General features: G+C 45.1%; 1 protein-coding gene across 3 annotated transcripts in view; it reads left to right on the top strand.

Moving 5' to 3' along the window:
- FAT3 (FAT atypical cadherin 3) overlaps window positions 1–13,199 on the top strand; it is a 517,579-nt gene extending 504,380 nt beyond the window's left edge. For 2 of the 3 annotated variants that reach the window (XM_047071610.1, XM_047071609.1), the window contains 6 exons: window positions 2,697–2,850; window positions 4,751–5,406; window positions 8,874–8,987; window positions 11,278–11,337; window positions 11,910–11,945; window positions 12,577–13,199. In XM_047071610.1, coding sequence (XP_046927566.1) covers window positions 2,697–2,850; window positions 4,751–5,406; window positions 8,874–8,987; window positions 11,278–11,337; window positions 11,910–11,945; window positions 12,577–13,199 — 1,643 coding nt within the window. The remainder of the gene's footprint in view (window positions 1–2,696; window positions 2,851–4,750; window positions 5,407–8,873; window positions 8,988–11,277; window positions 11,338–11,909; window positions 11,946–12,576) is intronic. The other variant, XM_047071611.1, reaches the window with a different exon arrangement.
- The last annotated feature ends 9,829 nt before the right edge of the window (window positions 13,200–23,028 follow it).

Raw genomic sequence — 23,028 nt, 5'->3', positions numbered from 1 at the left:
AATCATGTAAGAGTTGATTTTGCAGTGTTGAATTTGAAATCACAGAGCAGGCCAGCAGGCTGGAAACTCAGGCAAAATTTCTATGCTGTAGTCTTGATGCAGAATTCCTCCTTCTTAAGGTCATCAACTGAATGAGTAAGGGTAATCTGCTTTACTTAAAGTCAGCTGATTGTGTTAATCACATCCACAGATACCCTCACAGCATCATCATAGATGGTGTTTGCCCAACATTTGGGCACCATAGCCTAGTCAGGTTGACACATAAAATTTACCAACACAGAGACCAAAACAAAGAAACAGAAAAAAAGAACTTGGAGAAAACTATGCAGGAAGAAAACTTCATAAATATATTAATATCCTCAGAGAGATAAGAGAAGATATTATAACCACAAAACAGAAGCAGGATGCTCTTGTTTAAAAAACAGAAACACACAAAACCTCAGTGAACAACAACAAAAAAAAAGCCCTTGGAAAACGACAGCATAAATGAAAATCTCAATAGAAGTTGTTTCAGAAGATGAGAATCTCTCAGAAAATACAGCAAAAACCCACAGAGATGTAACATAAGAAAAATAATTAGAGTAAGATTCAGGAGATCTGAGATCCAAACCATAAAACTTCCATAAAGACAGAACAAGGAAAACAAAGGAAAATAAATCATCAGTGAAACGATGAAAGAAATGTCCCCAAAGTTAAAGAACAGGACTTCCCAAAGTGCCCAGTGTTGGTTGAAATAAACCCATACTAAAGTATATCATTGTGCAATCTCAGAAAGCTGGGGGCCAAGGGAAGAACCTCCACGTTGTCGGAGAGGAAAAGAAACCAGACCATGTACAAACTTCAGGAACCGAAAGGGCCTGGGATTTCTCAAAGGCCACATGGAGGCAATTACTCAGAATTTTGTACGCTGCCTACCAGAGAGGGGAAAGAGTGGAGTAGTAATGTAGGGTTCAGCTATGCAGGGTCTCACAACATTGACCTCCTGTAAACCCTTTCTCCAGAAGCTACTGTGGAATGTGTCCTGATGAAATAGAGTCCGCCAAGAAATTAGGAAAACAGGTGATACCACAAACACTAGCTCCAGCCCAGCAGAGGGCGTTCCCATGACAGCAGCCCCATAGCAGGACGAGGGGGCACTATTCAGGATGAAGCCAGTCAGACCTTGAGGAAAGACTTCTCCAGGAGATGAAAATATAGAACACCAGTGAAACAGAGATAACACAGAAAGACCTAGTCCATGAAGAGTTTGGTGTTGAATTAACGATAAGTACAGTTGACCATTGAAGAAAATGGGGTGAGGGGGGCGCCGAACCCCCACACAATTGAAAATCTGGGTATACCTCTTGACTCCCGAAACTTAACTCCTAACAGCCTACTGTTGACCAGAAGCCTTACGGATAACATAAACAGTTGATTAACACGTAATATGTATGTTATATGTATTATATCCTGCATTCTTACAATAAAGTAAGCTAGAGAAAAGAAAATGGTATTAAGTTCCTGAAGAAAATAAATTCACAGTACCGAACTGCAAAAGATTCACACATAAGTGAACCTTTGAAGTTCAAACTCATGTTGTTCAAAGGTCCACTTTTCTGTTCACTGGGATGCGGAGCTGCTGTTGTACAAAACAGAACTTGTAGAACTGACTCTTTACTATGTGGATATATAGCTTTAATTTAAAAAAAAAAAGGAATTTAAAATGTAAGTAGGGAGAAAGAAAGTCCTTACTAATTATTCATCCCTTCTATCTCTGAGAGGTAAATAATGCCATTGCCCTCTTAGAATCTTATCTACTCTGATATTTGATATTCTTTGCAGTAGGGATATTACTATCTCTTTCCTCATGATGGGTTCAGGAGTGGAGAAAGTTGGCAAAGATGTGAAAATCGGGATCCAAATATGGGAGCTGGGTAAAGGCTGGGATTCTTCCATCTCCCTGTGCGTATGTCAAACTGAGGCTCAGTTGCTATATATTTAAGTTGCTATATATCGTTTTACCTGTGCTCTCCTCGTTTCCTCTCCAGGTGGGGGAGTGGGGTGGATTGCAAGTGTTCAGCCAAGGAGAAAGGGCACGGGGGTGAGAGAGGTCTTCCAGAAACGAACCAGCATTGTACCTATGGTAGACTTCTCCTCCCTGGAAACATCCTGCCTTTTATGTAGTCGTGTGCTGGGCAAAGCATCTTCGTCCTGTCTTGGTCTCTGCTCTTGGAATCTTGGGTGTCTCTTACCATTCTCGCTAGCATTTAGGTATGTGGTTAATTCGGTGCAATTAACTAGTGGGGGATCCAAACCGTTACTTGGCATTTTTGTGGCAAATGTGTCCCAAGTTCAAAATAACAATTTGAGGGGTGCCAGGGTGGCTTAGTGGGTTAAGCATCTGACTCTTGATTTCAGCGCAGGTCATGATCTTACAGTTCGTGAGTTCGAGTCTCGCATCAGGCTCTGTGCTGACAGCACGAAGCCTTCTTGGGATTCTCTGCCTCCCTCTCTCTCAGCCTCTCTCTGTCTCTTCCTCTCAATTTCAAAAATAAATAAACTTTTAAAAAGTAACCAATTTGAAAATCATCTTTGGAACCTGGGCCATGCCAAAGATTTGGTTTAGGAGGAAGTAGGAGGGCGCATCGTGGCCGAGTCCCTGCACTCTGAGCACTGCCAGTGGCATCTGTGGTTCATGAGGTCCTCTGTCTCCCTAGGCTATCAGTGTACCTGTCTCTCACAGTTCACCGGGAGAAACTGTGAGTCTGAGATCACAGCCTGCTTCCCAAACCCCTGCCAGAATGGAGGCTCCTGCGACCCAATAGGGAACGCTTTCATCTGCAATTGCAAAGCTGGGCTCACTGGAGTCACGTAAGTGAGATTGTGCAACAGTCTTTCTCCCTGCCGCTTCTTGTCCCCAAGAAACCAAAACAGTAAACAACTAACTGGGATAAAAGATTTACCACGAGCAGGCCAGGCAAAGGGTTAATATCTCTACGAAAAGAGTGCTTACAAATGGCTTAAATCTTAACTGGGATTATCTCTGGGTAATGGAGTTACTGGTAATTTACATTTTTTACCTTATACTTACCTATATTTGCAAATTTTTACATAATTGCCGTGTGTTCTCTAATTAGGAATCATCCATGACCCCTAATAATTCCAGTATCATTCTGAGGCAGACATGCTTACCCGTGTCCCCAAAAGTCATTAACTGGACTCTACTGCCTAACGTTTTATGACCATTCTGAGAAACTAAAACATACCTCTCCTTTGCATACCTTTTTTCCCCCAAGAAATGAGGGAAATTAAAGTGTTAGCCAAATGGAAAGGGAATGGTTTAAGCTCTTAGTAAAATGCCACTTCCAACCATCCTTGATCGTTTGAGAAGTATATATATGTAATCTCAAGCAAGTGATATTCTAATTACAGATCAGTCTTATGTATTCATTAAAGCAAATCTCCCGAGGACTTTACCAGGAAATACTTAGCTGACTTTGAATCGTTGGATGTAATTTAAAGTAATAAAGCTGCATTTATTTTGAAATACTCTGTGATTCTAATTTCCAAATGACCTGGCCTCAATCTGTTCAAATTAGGGACGTTTGACTACATTTTAAAAGGTGGATTACCAAAGATATAAGTGATCGTGCCTTTTAAATGAACACATCAGATCAATTGCTGAAGCAGAGAAAAATGAAGAAGGAGAAAGAAGGTCCATGTTCTCACATAATGTTAAACTAAGAAAGAGTAAGACTCAGATGTTTTTGCCTTGTAATTATACTTGAAGTGAGTCGTGGATTGCTTTAAAGAGAATAAAATTGATTTAATTGTTTTTCATTAGAATGTTTTAATCATTCTTTCCTGATAATCTATATTAGCATTAACCTTTATCGTAAGCACAGAATCTGTAAAATACATAGATATGTAGCCCTGTACCTACCCACCTACTCCCTATTTTGCCCACGCCCTCTAATGCACCTGTGTGTGGGTGCACACACACACACACACACACACACAGTTCCCAGAGAGACCAAAAATTACAGTAACTGTTGAAGGAACATGTCAGAACCAAAGATTTCTTCCTCTTGGGAAACTCTACATAAGGTGTATAGGTTCACTGCTCCTTCTCTGCAATTCTACAATCCCAAAAGCTCAAAGAAATAAAAGGGTTAAGGATAAATTAGTGGCAAACTAATCTGGTGGCAAAACCAGCCAAAACTGCTCTGAGACTATTTCTAGCCTTTATTTCTCTCACTGAGAATGAATATCCGTATGTTTTATTGTGGAAACACTGGCGTATTTGGTTATGGGTCCCGTGCCAGCGCCATGGTTCCAGCAGTGGGGCGGGTATCTGCCAGAGCATGAAAGCCATGTACTGTATGACGTTTCTAAGACTGCAAAAATTTAAATTCTGAAACGCACCTGGCCCCGAGGATTTGAAAACCAGTACCTCTCCAACAGCATCTGTTCTTTCTTTCTGCTCCTTCTCTCCTCTCCCCCACCCCCACCAATCTTTGCCCTGCTCCCATCTGCCTAGGGTCTGGGAGCCATCCCCTTGGGAGAAATCCCTTAACTTCCCATGACAACTCCCCCCCCACACACACACACACAAAGGTGCCCAGCCACCTCCCACGCACTCGCACACCCTCACTCTGTTTTTGTCACGCTCCACGTGCCCTTTGCGCTCTGTGCTTTCTGATAAGGAAGGCGGTTGGGAATGGAGGCGCGCGCCTTGCTGTCTGAGAAGGACTCTGTGTTTTCTCCCAAGGTGTGAGGAGGACGTGGACGAGTGCGAGCGGGAGGAGTGCGAGAACGGGGGCGCCTGCGTCAACGTGTTCGGCTCCTTCGTCTGCAACTGCACGCCGGGCTACGTGGGCCAGTACTGCGGGCTGCGCCCGGTGGTCGTGCCCAACATCCAGGCCGGCCACTCGTACGTGGGCAAGGAGGAGCTCATCGGCATCGCGGTAGTCCTCTTCGTCATCTTCATCCTGGTCATCCTCTTCATCGTCTTCCGCAAGAAGGTCTTCCGCAAGAACTACTCGCGCAACAACATCACGCTGGTGCAGGACCCCGCCACGGCTGCCCTGCTCAACAAGAGCAACGGCATCCCGTTCCGCAACCTGCGGGGCGGCGGGGACGGCCGCAACATCTACCAGGAGGTGGGGCCCCCGCAGGTGCCCGTGCGCCCCATGGCCTACACGCCGTGCTTCCAGAGCGACTCCAGGAGCAACCTGGATAAGATCGTGGACGGGCTGGGCGGCGAGCACCAGGAGATGACCACGTTCCACCCTGAGTCGCCGCGCATCCTGACCGCCAGGCGCGGTGTGGTCGTGTGCAGCGTGGCCCCCAACCTCCCCGCCGTGTCGCCCTGCCGCTCCGACTGCGATTCCATCCGCAAGAATGGCTGGGACGCAGGAACCGACAGTGAGTAGGAAGCCATAGTGTGTCTGTTCATCCCTCTAGGGTCACTGGGGAAGCTGTGGTCTGGCACTGTGGAAGGAAAGCAGGGAAAGGAGAGAGAACCCGCCTGCACAGAGCACTCGTTGTGACGTGTCCTGGCATTGACTGTTCAGAAAAACTGATCTGGTTCTTACCGCATTTACAGATGGGGAAAATGAGGCTCGGAGACCATGCATAAGGTCCCCAAGGTCACACAGCTAGCAAGAGTCAGCAGAGCGCGTGGGCCAGCCCAGAGCTGTCAGCTCTAAAACCCATGCTCTACTCATAATGGCACACCGTTGTTGGTAATGCAAGCTGTGTAATGACCTAAGTGATAAACAGAAAGCGTGTTCCTCCAGGTCAGAAGAAGAGACTATATCTCAGCTTAGGGTGAAGACTTGAGAGGAACAGAGGGATATTTGAAATGGACCATGGTACATTAAAGGTCCGGGGGAAGGTGGAGGGACCCAGACAATGAGAAGACAAGCAAACCGTTCTGTTCGGCTGGAATGCACGGTCCATGAAAGAAGAGGGTGAGCCGCAAGGCAGGAAAAGTCCGCTCCAGATAGTGGTATTTCCCTCTCCTTTAGGCCTCATGCAGCAGTATTGTAGCCAAAGGAAAGAGCCACAGGTGCAAAGCCCCTGTGGTGGGAAAGACCTTGACATGTTGAAGAACAGAGAGGAGATCAAGGTAGTTGGGGATTGGTGAGCAACAAGGGAAAGTGAATGCATTTTAATGGCAACATCAGTGCAGGTCTTTAAGCAGGTGAGTGACATGATCGAACTTACATTTTTAAAAGATGGCTCTGGCTGATCCATGGAGACCAGACTAAGAAGGACCAAAGAGGAAAGAAAACAGAGATCAGTTAGCTAGCTTCTGTGAACGTCTGATTGAGCGATGGTGATTGTTTCCCCTGCCCTAACACCGGTCAGGATGTTAGGCAAGCTAACGCAAGCTCTGTTGTAACCTGTGACTTTTCATCAGGCCAAATGGCCGTATATTTCAGCAGCAGAGATGCCCTGGGAGTAGGAATTTCCAAAGGCTGGGGTTTTAGTACTATGATGCATGTTGGGGTAGAGGGTACAGGGGAGGCTGCTTTCAAATGGAGCTGGAGAGCATATGCAGCCCCAGAGGTAAGGGCATCTTTGTAGAGAAAGGGGGAATTTCTGCTGTGTCTTCAAGCATAAGTAAGATTTGGGTAGGAAACTATTGGAGAGGGCCTTCCAGAAGCGGGAAGCAGCTTGATGAGTATAAAGGGCACATGAGGGTTACCTGATAGGTGTCTGGCTGTGTTATTCAGGAGAAAGGTGAGGCTAGAGATGAAAGTTTGGACATCATCTGCATGCAGGGTGGTTGAATCTCTAGGAGGGGTGAACTCGCTGAGGGAACAAGAACAAAGAAAGGATGGTCAAAATGGGCCTCCAAAAGAATTTGGAGATGCCTACGTGTGGGAGGTGACAGAAGGGAGAGGCCAGGAAGGGACAGAAAAGAGAGCAGAGGAAGACGACAGGGCAGCTATGTGGAAGCCAAGACCATCAATAAGGTTAGCAGGGTTGAGTACTGTGAAACCATCAGGAAAGACACAGCCTTGAAAACACAATATACTGTACCTGACACCTGGCAGATTCTTAGACATCAGAAGATATTTCAGCAAGTCATCAGGACAAAATCCAGAATGCAGACGTTAAGGATGAAGAGATTTGTTGAGAAGACAGAGGCAGCCCATGCCACCATCAATGTATATTGGGTCTCCTTAAAGCCTCACACATGCCCACGTGGGCACCCAGGGGGAGGAGCGGAGGGGTGAAATGAGCAGCTTGAGAACAAGGAGCTAGTAAAAAGAGGGGTGAGGACTAGGACCTGGCGCATCCGGACACACAGCCTGTGCTCTTACCAACACCGCTCCTGGGAGCTTTAGCAGGAAAGAGGGAGAGAGACTCCTGATGATCGAGGAGGGGGCTTCTGTTCTTTTTAGGGCTGCCCCAACCACACTATCTGCTGATTCTGCCTCTCTGTGAGACACTCCTATATTGTCAGTCATTGCCCTTGGATTTTAGTCATTCCCTGTCAAATGATCTGTAGAGTTAGTCTTTAAGAAAACCTCACCAATCCACCAGCTATTAGAAAGGCTCTTTTTTAATTTAACAATGAAGAAAGAGGAGGTTGAATAAAGGAAGTGGAGAAAGAAGTTACATACACGGCATTCACCAGGGTGGATCATTTGTTGTTTCCTTCCTAGTGTCCGGGGTTAAGCTGAAGGGCCTCACTCTGTGCTTTTCTGAGGCACACCTTCGTATGTTTTTGCGGTGTGGCTGTTGGGAGGCAGATTCTCTCAGGCGTCTCTCTCCACTCACATCAGCTGTTTATCCACCTCATCGTTCTGCTGTGGCTTCAGCGTCTGACAGCAGGTGTGGAGCCCCAGTGCCCGATACTGACATCACCTTTTGTGGAAGAAACAGTGATTTGTGCACTCACAAAGAGAGACAACTCCTCCCTCAATCACAAGTCACCGTCTCTTCTTCCCATCATGTTACGCGGTGATTTGAAGGTTTTCCTGGTGACCATTTTTCCTCCACTCGCTTCATAACGTGACAGCTTTATTTACAGAATCTACCTCAGGCCAAAACTCACATTTCCCCCCGAAGTATTGTTGTGTTTTTATTGAGTAGATTCCCTTCTTTGTTAAGCAAGGCAGGGTTAGCCAGCGAGACAATCTCTAGGCGACTAATTCATTTTTTACTTGACAACTTCAAAATATGGGTTGTTTTTATTGCTTCCTTTAGTCCATCAAATAAGAAAATAGCCCTGTAGTGTGTGTGTGTGTGTGTTGTTCAAGCTGTCTTTGCATAGCCAAAAGGAGGAAGTGTGTAGATAAGAGCACGTCCACACTGCTGGCTGCCCCTCTACCACACATAGTGCAGAACCGCCGTCATTCCCAAAACCGATGTGACGCTGCCCTCTAGGAGGCGAAGCTGAGAAAGCCACTTGCTCCCCAGAGATGGAAGTTTGGATGAATGGAATGGCATTCTTGCCTATAAAATATTTATACCCCTATTTTATAAGTAATCTCATTTAACCTGGTGTTGACACCACGTCGGTTCATGTAAATGATTTAAATTAACTCTGAATGGCAAAGAGCAACACAGCCACTTCATCCTGCCTTCAACTCTTCACTTAGTTGCCTCACTTTGAGGAGGGAACAGCCACTTTCAGCTGTCAGCTCTTTGCAAGCTCATTTACCACGGGTTAAGGGTTCCGAATCCATAATGTAAATCACTTGATTGACAGACCTTTGCCCCCAGTGGCACAATCAGTTTTCTATTGTGGAGCTAAATTATTTTCTCGAAGCAAATGAAAGAGCTCTGAGAAGTGAACTCTGGGGGTGGGAAGGCCAGAAATACGCACAAGGTAACCAGTGTCATTTCTCCTTTCTCTCCGGCTGTCCGCAAAGACAAAGGGGTTGATGATCCGGGAGAAGTGACCTGCTTTGCAGGCAGTAATAAAGGCAGCAACTCTGAAGTTCAGTCTCTCAGCTCCTTCCAGTCAGATTCTGGCGACGACAATGGTAAGCAGTCTGTAGACGTGTTCCCCTAGGTGGGTTCTGCCTTCTGTGTGGGCGGTCAGTGGTGACCCGATCATGGACTCGTGAGCGCGTTCATCAGCGTTTTGGTTGACCCCGCTGTTAGAGGTCATTGCTGAGGGAGGACCTATTGAGCTGCAGCTGTGGGCAGGCCAGGGGTCCATATCAGAGGGTGACAAAATTCCCTGACCTCTGATAATGCATCCTCTGACTTTTTTTTTCATAATGGAGCCACCTCATCCCAGATGACACTCTCTAGAAAACTGTGACTTTTTTTTTTTTTTTAATTTTACTACTGGTGATCTCTTCACTCTTCGCTGTATATCCAAATTCCCCATCATGAGAAATTAGGAGTAAGACCTCCTTCCCACACACCCTCATTCCATGGAAGTGGCATCCTATTTCACTTGAATTCTCCTGATAATCATCTAGGGTCATGGGTCTTCGGAGTATCTGTGAATACTGTGACTATGGACCAGCTCCTTAGAAAAATGCACATGCACCCAATACACCCAATATGTTGCACAAAATTCCATGTGGTGCCTGGACCTCACTGACACTCCAGAGCTGCTACCACTACCTGTTGTGAACTTACATTCACGGAGAGGGTACCACTGGGTTTTCTGAGATGAGGAACCAGCTTTGGAGGATGGCTTGGCCTCTCCGGGCCAGGAGATGAAGCAGAAATGGTCAAAAATCAGTGAGAGCTCACTATATAGCGGTGAATCAAGAACAATTTCAAATGGTCATCCTCAGAGACAGTTAGCATTACTGTAGCCTACACCTCACTTCATTTTCCCATAAATAAGCAATTGGCAAAAATGTAATATTTATTAATTAATGTAATCATACAACCCATAAACCCATGCTGAGTTTCTCTTATGTGCTGCACCCTATGCTGGGTATTTTGTACCCAGAAGTATAAGATGAAAACAACATAGTGTTTACCCGCCCTCCCACACAGGTAAATATAGGAACAGGTGAGCTCCAAGGCTATAGAAGCAATCTTAGAAGTAAAATAGTCTACTTCCATCACCCTCATCCCCAAATGTCTTCCACTCTAATACCCGGCACTCCTTAGAGGTGCAGAAGCCTAGTGTATGTGACTGCTGGGATAACAAACCATAGAACAGTGGATCTCTTCTGACCATCTTCAGAAAGTCAAGGGCACGCCTCCAGATCTGTTTGCCTTTATGCTTACTCTTTCCCTCACCCCAACCAGAAGATAAGTTATTGCTGGTTTGCATTTATTAAATATTTATTTTTGAGAAAGGGACAGAGCATGAGTTGGGGAGGGGCAGAGAGAGAGAGGGAGACACAGAATCCAAAGCAGGCTCCAGGCTCGGAGCTGTCGGCACATGAACCGTGAGGTAATGACCTGAGCCAAAATCAGACGCTTAACCAAACCCAGGGGCCCCTGGTTTGCATTTTAGAGAGAAGCACCCAAGAACATACAGTTTCCAAACTCCAGGCAGAGGTCCAGCATGATACCTGGTTGACTATGCTCACGGGCTCTGCTACGTGTGCCCTTAAGCTCACACGTTGGCCTTTCCTGCTTAACATTCTGGGTTGGTCCAGACTAAAGGGTGTGGCGTTAGGAATTTTCAACAAGTCAGTTTTAAGCAGGATCACCTCTCCATGGGCTGCTGCCGTCAGGTGCTAAATCAACCCGTGCAGATCACAGAATTCCCCTTCCCAGATTCTAACTATTTTGGAGGCCAGACACTGACTTCTGTTCATGCTTCACTGGTAGAAGCTGGGCTCTGAGTTGTTCTAGGCTATCAGTGGCATCATGTACAGTGTGAAGCCTTCAGTCCTGCAAAGGTTGTCCTCCATCACTGGCATTTGGTTTGGAGCAGCATGGCTGACCAACAAATAATTATCCGTGGGAATAGAGAGGTCTTCCCTGGAGAGCCTTCGGGAGTTATTAATGAGAAATTAGCATGAGCTTGACGAGCCACTGCCTTCCTAGATTGATTTCGCCGGGCCATGGGGTGTGAATTTATGATCCAGCAATCCCTGCCGATCATGCCTTTCAAAGGAGTAGCCCCGGATTTGCTGCTGTTTCCCTTGTGTTCCAAGTAGCCCCAGGACTCCCAGATAAAAGTGTCCGCTGGAGCACTGCCTAATGGACAGACTGGGGAGCCTTTGGTTGTTTGCATGCCACGTCTTTGTTGTTGCCATTGTTGTGAAGAGAAGTTCACTTGTATCTGAAATACGTGACTAACCTGAAACTGTCCTTCCCTTCCCCCCATCTTCTTTTCCTGGCCACAAGCATCCATTGTGACTGTCATTCAGCTTGTCAACAATGTAGTTGACACTATAGAGAATGAAGGTATTTACTTTTTTCTTCAATAGCATTTATTTGTGTAGAGTTATCCTTTTGGAAATAGGGCTTCCTTGTTACTTGGATCTAGGGGTGATTTTAATCAGCTGGTAACTGAGGGGACACCGGATGTTTCTTTAGAGATTGGAGTGAATTTTACAATTTTGAAGGAAAAAAAATCTAGTTCATAAGTTTTTAAATAGTTGGGGTAGTCTTTTTTTTTTTTTTTTTTTAATAAAATCCCTTCTAAGAGAAGAGCACCCAATCATCTGGAATCCAGATTGCCACTAAATTCCTTCTTATATTCAACATGTATCCAGTGAGCACCTATTATGAGCTGGAAATACTTAAGGTATCATTCAAAGCTATAATCCTACAGGGATTGGTTTCAATCAGGTAACTTTTATCAGTGACTTAATACAATTGGGGCCAGGTATAGATGGGATTTATCTTTTTGTTTCCTAAATAACAATGAGGAGAAAGAGGAGCATGTTTTTTTTTAAGTCATCTAAGATGTTCTGTTTTACCCTTTTCACATGGCTTGGATTACCAGGTTTACCTCTTACTTTGTATTTAAACAGTGTCTGTCATGGATCAAGGACAAAACTACAACCGAGGTGACTCTGCCATGACCCCAGCATCACATTTACTTAATGCCTTTTGAATTGCCGAGTTTGTTCTTACTGTGTCCCTTTGCCTCCGTCTTTCCTGTGTTTCTTTGATCTGAATTTTGCATGTTCCAGGTGTCTTGTGTGCTTAGCATCGGGAGGTGAAAGCCCCTCCAGCATCCCACCCCCAGCCTCCCCACTGCGCGTGCGGTTCATCGATGTGCAGTGCATCTCCCTGCCTTCTGTGGACCACAGTATGGCCCATGTACCCCTCCCTCTGGGAGCATGCTGCCAGCCTCGCTCTGCATTTAGCGTGTGGAAAGGAAGAGGGAGTAGAGGGAGGGGGTCCTGGAACTATGTTTCCTCAGCATGCCCTGGCTGGCCATCCCTTCTGGCATGGCTGAGTGTGAGGCCTTGCAAAACCAGGCACCATCTCTTACAGTCCCCATCCCCTCATTGTCCCAGGGCCAGAGCATGGCTGGTCCCTCATAGAACCCTTGTAAGGAGCATGCACTTGACCCCCGGCATCTCAGAGTCTCTTGGATGTCAATTGCATGTCAGGTCCCCCCTCTGCTCCTTTCCGAGCCCTGCCCCGGCTCCAGACTGGAGGAAATTAACTGTCACCGCTTTTGTCCCACAGCCTACCACTGGGACACCTCTGACTGGATGCCCGGGGCCCGCCTGTCGGACATAGAGGAAGTACCCAACTATGAGAACCAGGAGGGAGGGTCTGCACACCAGGGCAGCACTCGGGAGTTGGAGAGCGATTACTACCTGGGCGGCTATGACATCGACAGCGAGTACCCACCCCCCCATGAAGAGGAGTTCCTGAATCAGGACCAGCTGCCCCCTCCCCTGCCAGAGGACTTCCCAGACCAGTACGAGGCCCTGCCCCCTTCCCAGCCCGGCTCACTGGCCAGCACCCTGAGCCCGGACTGCAGGAGACGGCCTCAGTTCCACCCCAGCCAGTATCTCCCTCCCCACCCATTCCCCAACGACACGGATTTGGTGGGCCCGCCCGCGGCCTGTGAATTCAGTACTTTTGCCGTGAGCATGAACCAGGGCGCAGAGACGGCCGGCCCAGCAGACAGCGTGTCTCTATCCTTGCACAATTCCAGAGGCACCTCGTCCTCGGATGTGTCGGCCAGCTGCGGCTTCGACGATTCCGAAGCAGCCATGAGTGACTACGAGAGCGTGGGCGAGCTCAGCCTCGCCAGCCTGCACATTCCTTTTATAGAGACTCAGCACCAGACCCAGGTGTAGACGGCGGCGGGGCGCCGTAGTCCTGTCTGTGGCTGAACCGCGGAAGGAGGCTGGCCGGGCTCGCGTCTCCACGGCCTGCAGCCAGAAAGAAACACACTGTTTGCCGCTGGGAACTTCTTCACAAGTCCTGCTGTCACGGGCAAGCTCCACTCCAGCTGGGCAGAAAGAAAGGCTCTGATTGTTTCTTGGGGGTGATGGAGAGCCTTGCAGTAGGTACCTGCATTCACAGCCAAGACCGGGCACCGAGTTTCTACAGGGCGAATCAACTCCACCCGTTGGGTTATACAGCCTATCTTGTATGGCTTTGTGCAGTATTTGGGACCTGGAAAGGGTTACGGCAGAGCCGGCAGTATTAACGACTGGCAAGCAGAAAGAGGCATTGTTGCATGTAATTTTGAGCCAATGGGGGGTGGGGGGTTAAAACAGTAGTTATGATGGTCAGAAAAGTTAGTCTCTTAGGCAAAAGAAAAGAGAAACAAATATCAAATAAATAAAAAAACAGACAAGAAAATGGGCTGAAGCCTTTAAAATCAACTCTATTTTTCTTTAATAAGCTGTCCAATTTTCAGCTATAAAATTAGGTTTGGGTAATATGGTTTGTATGCTTAGTTATTTTTGTTTGTTTGTGTTAAGCATCCAATATAATATAGTTGGGCTTTATGATCTTTGAGAAGGGTATCAGTGGAGGGAAGTATGAGGATATGTGGGCTCGCTTTTGTGGGTTGGGGAGAAGGTTAACAGTGTTCACACATTAGAAAGAATGTGATTATCTGTTTTGTGTTTTCCAGAAATATTCCTGGCTCTCGCTACAATTTTAATATTGCTGCAGACATTGGCCTTTGTTCTGAGAATCAGGGAAGAAAAAGAAAAAACAAAAGACAAAAAAACAAACAAAAGGTGTACTTTAGCGCATTGTTCTCTAGAATGAGAGGTATTCAGAGGTTTAAGCAGACTTCAAATTCAGGAGGAAAAAGGGAAACATCCTTTCAAAGTTTTCAGCTGGATAATCACAATTCTTGCTAATGCAGACAAAAATCTAAGTGTTATCCTAAATTGGTAGCATCCTCACTATAAATGCAATTACGTTTGGAAAAGGAGAAAGTAGATTAGCTCTTGTGTACAAATTATAATAGTGCGTGTGTCTGGGCCTATGTATAAATATGTGCTTGCACTCAATAAGGCTGCTCTTGAGGAAAGCTGACGTGAAGAGTTTAGGATACAGATCGTGTTGAACACCCTGCCAGCAAGGCAGGTCTTTCAGTTTCTCCGATCTCTACAATGTCAGAGAAACGCAAAATGCCATATTTTGCTCCGGTTCAGTTAACTTTATTTTGGTACCGCCCTTTATATTAACTTAAAACAAAACTGTGCTTTTTAAAGAATAATATTTTGTTATCATTTTCCAGAACTAAACTCTTATTTGAAAAATGTGTAATGCTTGATCACACCCTGGGGTTCTCCTCTCTTCTGACACGTGGGCTTGAGCCATATGAGTTTCCAAAATTGACAGGAGAATCATTCCACCAGAAATAGAATAACCCAGTACTCGAAGCTTAAAGTTACCAAGTTGACGGACTTTCCTCTTTCGCTTCAATCGGATTATGGCCACGTGCACAGTGGCCGTGGTAAATAAATGCACATTTGCACTAGCTGCTTCATGAGCAAATCTCTGTGTCCACAGTTTCTGGTGACATATGGCATTGGTGTGTCAATTGTACTGTCCTGAATCCGTGTATCATCCACTCAGACACATCTTTAGTTGCTTCAGTTGTGTTTAGCAGGAGTCAGTGTTGCTGAAGTTCGTTGTAAAAAAAAAAAAAAAAAAAAAAAAAAAAAAATTCCTTTCCATTCCCAAGTTTCCTGAGTACATGAGACACCTCACAGATTCCTCGGCTTTTCTCCTCTTCCCGTCTCTTGGTCAGACCTACTCGTGGAAGCATTATCCGCACTGTGGTCTTGAAATAAATGAATTTCACTGAGGCTGCTTTGGAGAATAAAGTCTTTGGTATTTTTCTTATAGAAGAAGCACATTTGCAAGAATCACGGAGAAAACGATGAACTAATGGTCTAGAATAGAATCACCGCTACACTGTTAATAACGCAATGACATAAAAACCATCAAAGTAAAACCAACAATTCATTTCTTGCCCCCAGGAAACATTACAGCGACATTAATGCCGACGGCTCACTACTGCTTACCCAGCATCTCCTCCAGGGAGAATGCCTGACTGACACGGTAATGAAGGAGTAAATAGATCTTAATGCAGTCGTGAAGTCACCCAAGAAAATTGTGCCCACTCTTTGCTCTGGCCTATATAAAATACCTCTTTCTTCAGCATATCTTCCCCTGATTCTCTGCAGCTAAATGTATACCAGACGAGCATGTGTTATGTTGTGATTCATTACCTTTAAACACATGGCATCTTTTCCCTTTGGGGATAACTGGATTTCCCTGTAGGTTACAAAATGGTTTGTAGTTAGGCCAATGTGGAATTAGGTGGGGTGACTGCTGATTCAAAGAGCTGGAAGGGTCCTTAAAATCCGCTTGCCTAACCCCCTTGTTTTATAAAAGAGGAAACATGGCTGGAGAGGCGACGAGACTTGACCGAGCTCACGCAGGAAGTTAAGTAGCTGAACAGGGACTAGAACGCATCATTCTGCCAAGATGCTTTCTATAGAACACTGCTCACCACTAACCTTCCTGGGATATGGTATCTGCCTGCTTCTGTTGACCTCCCACAATCCTGCTTTGGAATACGCTAGAAAAGAGAGTTCATGGAAGCCTTAGGATCTCCTGTTTGCTTGCAGCCCCCCTAGGAAGGATGCAGTTACAGAATTCACACTTTTCTTTGGACATTTATCAAAATGCTGCTTTTACCAAATGAATGTTTTCTAAAGTGAAGCTGGAATGATAATTACAGAATGGAGCTCAGACCAGGCATCAATTATAGTGAAACTTTGATTATAATGTTACCTACTGGATGCATTTTTGTTTTTCTTTTTTCTTCCCCCCTACCAGTCCCGATGTTTGTTCCTGCCCCCTCCACCATGATGAACCACATGGAAAATATGTAAGCCAGGAAATGTCTTTCCCTTTTTTCTAACATGTATGTGCTACCTCCTAGAAGCCATTTTCCATAGCCTGTTGTAGGCACTTTACCTGTATTGCACACATTCTGGTTAGGTTGAAAGCAGCTAATGTCATAGCATTGTCGTAGCAGAAGCGATGGGGCTGTAAAAGATGAGTAATGTACGTGTTCATTTGCTTTCTTCTGCAAGTATTTTGCTGCTGAGTTCCATACCGTGCCAGCTTTCCGTTTACTCACGTCCTGCCCATTCGTGAAATGCCATTGTCGAAGACCCAGTAGTAGCAGTAAGAGCAGGTCAAGTCTATGCATTTGAGGTTTACCCCGTCAGACAATCAGTTTGAATGCCTGGAAAGGGAATTTATGATGCATTCCTGGAACGTGTCTGGAGCCACCCTTGGGAGTCACCAGCGCAGCCTGGGAAAAAGCTAGTAAAAGATCTATACAACTGGCCAACTCCTACTTCTTCCCACCCCCACCCCACCCACTGCCCCTACTAATGCCGTGTCTATGTCATCAAAGTCAGGGGACTTGAGAAAAGAGATCACCACAGTGAATCGCACAAGATGCAGAACTCACCTCCCTGGGAACGAATTCAGGAAGATGTAGCATTCGTTTTGCAGGGGCTGTCCAGGTAATTGTCTGGTTTTTCCCCACTGCTGCCCTCCCAGTGCACGGATACTGCTAACGTGGTTAGGCTTTTATGTTTCATGTTTCTAGTTTCACACCATGAGAAATGGAGGTTCGAAGAGGCCCTACTCCAGAGTCCTCATTTTGTGTGGTCTGTGAGAAGGCGGTTACGTGTTTATGCTGGTTTTTGTCCCGCGACCTTCAACTGCACATTATTCTGGTGGAAATCCACAATGGCTTTAAGCTTCTGGTTGCGTAATTCTAGGGTTTAGAGTCACCATTTGTGGATTTGGCATCAGTTACTACTTAGCCAGCTGGCTAAGAGGTAGGAAAAGAGTAAGATTTTCTTTCCTTATGTAATAATGAAAAGCAATAATTACAAGTATGTAATAATACACAAAGGCCATAATTAGTCTCTTCCAGTGTTGGAGATGCACTGGAGAATCGTACAGTCATTCGAAGCGTGTTGGGACCCATTGGTATGGACCGCAGCACCCTTCCGGCAAACAAATACCTGAATTGCTACCACGTAACAACTCTGAGCCCATACTACTGCATTTGGGGAGGTGACAAACATGTTCAGGAAATGGAAGCAGTTCTTTTTAAGCACTGTATCAGAGAGATTGTCTTGTAAATTTACCTGTTACAAACAGGCTGGTTTGTAAAAGATGTATGTTTTGGTGTTTCAAATGTTTATAAAATTGTATATAATGGTTTCAATTTTCCAGGCTTTTGTAGATACTGTATTTGATGCCTATCAGGATGCTTTAATTTCGGGGGGTCGAATATAATTCTAAGTCACCCATGCTGTTGGTCTGCCACTTTTGAGATAACCCCACACACACACACACACACACACACACACAGGATTTTAGATTTGCAAATGATGTTTTTTAATCATTTCAAAATGTACTGTAATCTTTCTTTGGTTCTACTGTTTTCATTTAACTTTCTCTGTTTCCAAGAAGATGTTTGTAATTGACATTTTTTAAAACAAATGTGTTTTGCCCAGTTACTAAATACCTGATTTTTACGTCATTTCAAATTCAGATGAAGTATGTCATTTCTTTACATACACGCACGCGCACTCCCCTGAACTTGCACACATCACATACCAAACCTTATGCAAAGGGGGAAGCTAGCACTTCAAGTGAATCTTGTCCCTTAAGGAAATGGATTGTTTCTGCATATATTGCTGTTGGCAGTATTCAGTCTTGTGTTCTTTTTCTAAAAAAAAAAAAATTAAAAAAAAAAAAAAGAAGAAGAAAGAAAGAAAGAAAAACAAACATCAGCAACAACAAAAAGACGGCCAAAAACAAAAACCACAGAAAAACAACCCAACAGTGTACAGGTTTGTAATTGCCAAAATTTGATGGTTAAAACACGTTTTCAAGTAAAAAAACAAAAAAATGAAACTAGCAATTGTGTTGACCCTTTTTAAGTGCTTCCTTTTATTCGCCTCCAGTTAATTACTCATGTGGAACTTAGTCATATTTTGCAGGGGATAGCGTTTTCTTCAGACACTTCTTATCTCCAGAGAGACTTCCACTGGTTCTGGGGCACATGTGTTGGAATCCTCTGTAGCGACTTACTGGACACATACCCTGTAGGGATTTTCCCTGGTGAGAAAGAACACAGCCTTGGAGGCTTGGAAAACAAGGGCCACTGAGCCCCACCTCTGCAGAAATACCTCCTAAACACCTCCCCACACCTTCTAGACAGCTTCTCCAGTACTTGTCTCCCTAAACAAAAAAGTCAAAAAACTTTGGAGCACAATTAGTACTTGAGTTTTCCTCCAAAAAGCTCTTGAAAATTTTCCAGAGTAAACGTCAAAATATATACAGAAGTTGGGGGATTGGGCAATGAGTTTTTGTTTCTGTTTTGTTTTGTATTGTTTTTCAGAGCGAGAGACCAGGGGGCACAAGAGTGCATGGGCAGGGGGAGGCACAGAGAGAGAGAAAGAGAGAAAGAACGAATCTTAATGAGGCTCCACGCCCAGACCCTGTGCAGAGTCTGTCATGGGGCTCAATCTCAAACGTGAGATCATGACCTGAGCCAAAATCAAGTCGGATGCTTAACGGACTGAGCTGCCCAGGTGCCCCTACAAATTGATACTTTGAAGAGGAAGTGACATTACAAGAAGTTAGCTTGCGAGCAGGAAGGACTCCAGAAGGGGAAGGGCACTCTCTGCCTTGTGTTGGTGGGGCAGGGCTGGGGCCTCCTGGCAAAAGGCCCTGGCTGAACCCCAGCAGCAAAAAGGCCCCTTCCCCAGCCCCAGGGGCTCTCGCTAGATGCTAGAGTGGGTCCTGCCTACGCCTGCAGCAAAGTGCCCACCCCACCCCTACCAGAATCCTGGAGCCACTCTGCAGGGTGGGTCCCAGCTAGGCAGCCAGTGTCTCCTTACTGGAAATCCTTACTGTGCTGGCAGAGTTAGGTGTACTGAGATCCTCTGGTTCTTCGTGCAGCCCACAGTGGTGCCCAGGAAATACTGAACCACTAACTGGGTAAAAGAAGGGTAAAAGAAGGCAGTTTGGTGCACTGGCCACTTCCTCGTTACAAATGCTCCAATCATGGCTGATTTGAAACTACTAAGGTAATGTGAACAGGCTTACAAATTCCCGGGAGGCTAACCAACAGTGGCTCTCATAAGCCAGTATGAGCCAGTCCCAGTTTTTACCTCCCGCTCCCGGACTAGACCATAAGCTTCTTGAGAGCAGAGTCCTGTCTTCACTCTCTTTGTTTCCCAGGTTCCCAGTACAATACTGGCCTTCGCTATTATGTTCTTGCTTGAGAATTTAATCGATGATGTTTCCAGCTGAATCCCCTTGACCTCATAAATCCTCCCTCATTCTGCTGAATTTAGCAACTGCAGTGAGAAGGATTTCAAGACAGACAAGCGTTGAAAATACTCCAGGTCTCCTGCCTTTCAACCCAACAGCACAGTGATATGATCATGACTTGAGCAACAGGAAAATATTCACCTCCTTGCCTTTCATGTGGCTGCCCTTAGCACACGGAGAATCTGTTTACATCTCCATCCATGCCTCAAACAGGACAGAGCAATCCAGACCTATCAGTTAAGAAATAGCACTGGTCTGTTGGGGAAACGGGAAAATAAAGACTTTTCATTTCTGTCTTCGTTCTCTGCTGGTTCTTTTTCTGTGCCTGGGTCAGGAGTCCCTAAGACCACTCCCAGTTGTGATGATCCCCAGGACTCAGGACTCAGCATATAGTTGTGCTCACAGCTATGAAATATTGCCAACCAGGGGAGCTCATTAGACAGTCTGCCGGCAGTTTTATTGGAGGTTGATGTCCCCTGCAGCCTCTGCCTGGGATTTGCCAAAATTCCAGACTCCGAGAAGGAATGATACTGAAATAGTGGGGGCCCCTCCCAAAGTTCCAATCCCAGACACCAGCCAAGGGCCAACCTCGTAAGAAGGCCTTTCAGACCATAGCATCAGACCTGCCAGTCCCTGCAGAATCCCTGTGAAATTTCTACCACATGGACACTCCTCTGTGATTTGAGCAAGAGTTATTGTCACCAATCACTAGCTTTGGATAACTGCTAGTTTGGGTCCACAGCAGGGCAGTTTTCCCACCTAGATCTTCATCTTAAAGCATTTGGCCCATTTCTCAAAATTCTTCCATTTATGTCTCCATTCTTCTTTTTTTTTTTTTAAGTAAGCTCCACATGCCCACACGGGGCTCGAACTCATGACCCTAAAATCAAGAGTCACATGCTCTACTGACTAAGCCATCCAGGCACCCCTTGTCTTCATCTTTTTGCTTGTTAAATTCTAATTAATTTTTAGCCAATTATGCCTGTTTCATACTGTTTTTAATAAAGAAGATTTGGAACAGCCTAAATATCAAACAATAAATGATAACTTGGAACAAACTGGCATAAAAACTAAAACAGCCTAACAAACCAAGCAGGAACAAGTGGCTTAAAAATAGAAAATTCTAGAACAAATTTTTAGTGTTTCTTTCATTGTACTGCCCTTCCTTCCTTCATTCCTTCCCTCTTTCCTTCCTTCCTTCCTCTTGCTCCAAACCAGTGCAAGTTCATTACATAAACAAGAAAATGAAGACAGGGAAAGAAGGGCATGAAGAGCCCCTCTGGATGTCCCCCAAAACAATCACTTGTATTTTATCAGAGTATATTCTTTCAGGCCATTTTTGATCTAGATACACATCGACATGCTTTTTTAAAGGGGAATTTTTATAAATACACTTTTGGGAATTTTTTAAAATACTACCCTATGTAATACATGACTACTTTCTCACGAAAAGACAGACACAATCCAAAGGCATCCCAAACAAAGCATGGAAGTTCCCTTTCACTTTGCAACTGACAACCCCACATCTCTTCTACCTTCAAAATACCATTTCTTTAAAAATGTAGGGGGCATTTTTTAACACTTTATATTCAAATCATTCCCGATTGAGTGCTCTTTTGTGATCCTCCTTGATGATTGCCTTTTTACATTTTATGATCTAGCTGCCCTTCGTTGGCCCTTGGAATTCTATAAGATTCCAACACCTCTCCCCTATCACTTTCTCCGGCTTCAGGAAATCCTGCGCTGTTTGCCAAAGGCACCTGTCATTTAGTGCCCTCAGGACCTTGCACGGAATTGGCACGACGTTTCGGGAACCCACAGTCAGCTAGAGCCAGAACAGCACAGATATGGACTCCAGGGCTAGGCAGGAAGAGAATTGCACTAGAGAATATTTTTACAGGTTTCCAGTTCCTTGGTGAATACTTTCTTAGTGTGAATACCTTCTCTCGCTGCCCAGCCTAACAGTAAAGGGTTCAGATGATGAAGACTCCCTGTATATGTACAAAAACATATATGTAGATGGGAGGGAGTTATACAACGGGATCCGATTGCCCTGAAACTTGCTGTGTTTGCTTTACGATCTGTCTTAGACATCTTCACAGGCTAGTGCTGTATTTTCTTAATGGCTACATTGTTCCCATACGATGTTCATTCCATAATTTATTTAATCATGCCCTTATTGATGGACTTTTTTACTGTTCAGATATTACAGATAATGCTCCCATATACATCCTTATGCCAGTGTGCACATGTGTTAGTGTTTCTGAAGGACAGATGTCTGGAACCAGAATAATTATTTATAATCTTTTTAAAGTTTATTTATTTTTTGAGAGAGAGACAGAGAGAGCAAGCAGGGGAGGGGCAGAGAGAGAGAGAGAGAGAGAGAGAGAATCCCAAGCAGGCTTCACACTGTCAGCACAGAGTCTGATGCAGAGCTCGAACTCACAAACTGTGAGATCATGACGTGAGCTGAAACCAAGAGTCTGATGTTTAACAGACCAAGCCACCCAGGTTCTCCTCTGGAAGCAGAAGTTTGAAGTCAAAGAGTATGTCCATTTTTAAGTCTGAGCATTTCTCCTATTTTAATTGCCTCCAAAGTAGTTTCACCGAATAATAATCCTATCAATAGTCACACATAGTGTGCAGAAAACTATAGAACTTTCTCTGTCAAACAAGTCTGTGGAGCCGGCTTAGCATTCCAGAAGCCACACTGCTACTCCCTAGATTCTCAGGAGATCCTAGGTTGGAGACTGCTAGGCAACTTACCACCACCATGAGAACCAACCCTGGAAGTCTCCACTTCTATAGATACTGTCACTTGTGCTACTTGTCCTCTGGACAGGGCTCACAGAGGAGGGCTGGACTCCTGGCTAAGAGCACCGAGAACTCATTCTTTCTGAGACACTAACCGTCCAGCTCTCAGACCCTACGTTAGGACATTTCCTTTTACCAAGGAAAACATAAGCAGTTTCTATAGAGACTGAATGCTGATGTCCTTATAACATCAGGCCATGTCTGAACCATCATCATTCCACAACTTTTAGCTTTGAAATTGTCTAATCTCTGTGCTATAGAAAAGCTCAAAGGAATCCTTAAAAGGTGACTTTCCATATGAGCTTGCATCAGTTGAAAGCAAAGAAGGAACATTCAGAGGAACCATGTGTCACTCTGGAGGCTGTTAGGGTCTACCGCCTTGCTCCTCAAATTGTGGTCCACAGACCAGCAGCATCGTTCTCACCAGTGATCTCCCCAGAGATCTCCCCAGCGTGTTAG

The sequence above is a fragment of the Lynx rufus genome, unplaced genomic scaffold (genome assembly GCF_022079265.1).
Source record: "Lynx rufus isolate CCGP_SWC_20201006 ecotype Redwood Valley unplaced genomic scaffold, mLynRuf1.p SCAF_9, whole genome shotgun sequence".
NCBI lineage: Eukaryota > Metazoa > Chordata > Mammalia > Carnivora > Felidae > Lynx > Lynx rufus.
Note: the sequence above shows the minus strand (reverse complement) of the source record. Positions and strands in the feature narration are given on the sequence as shown.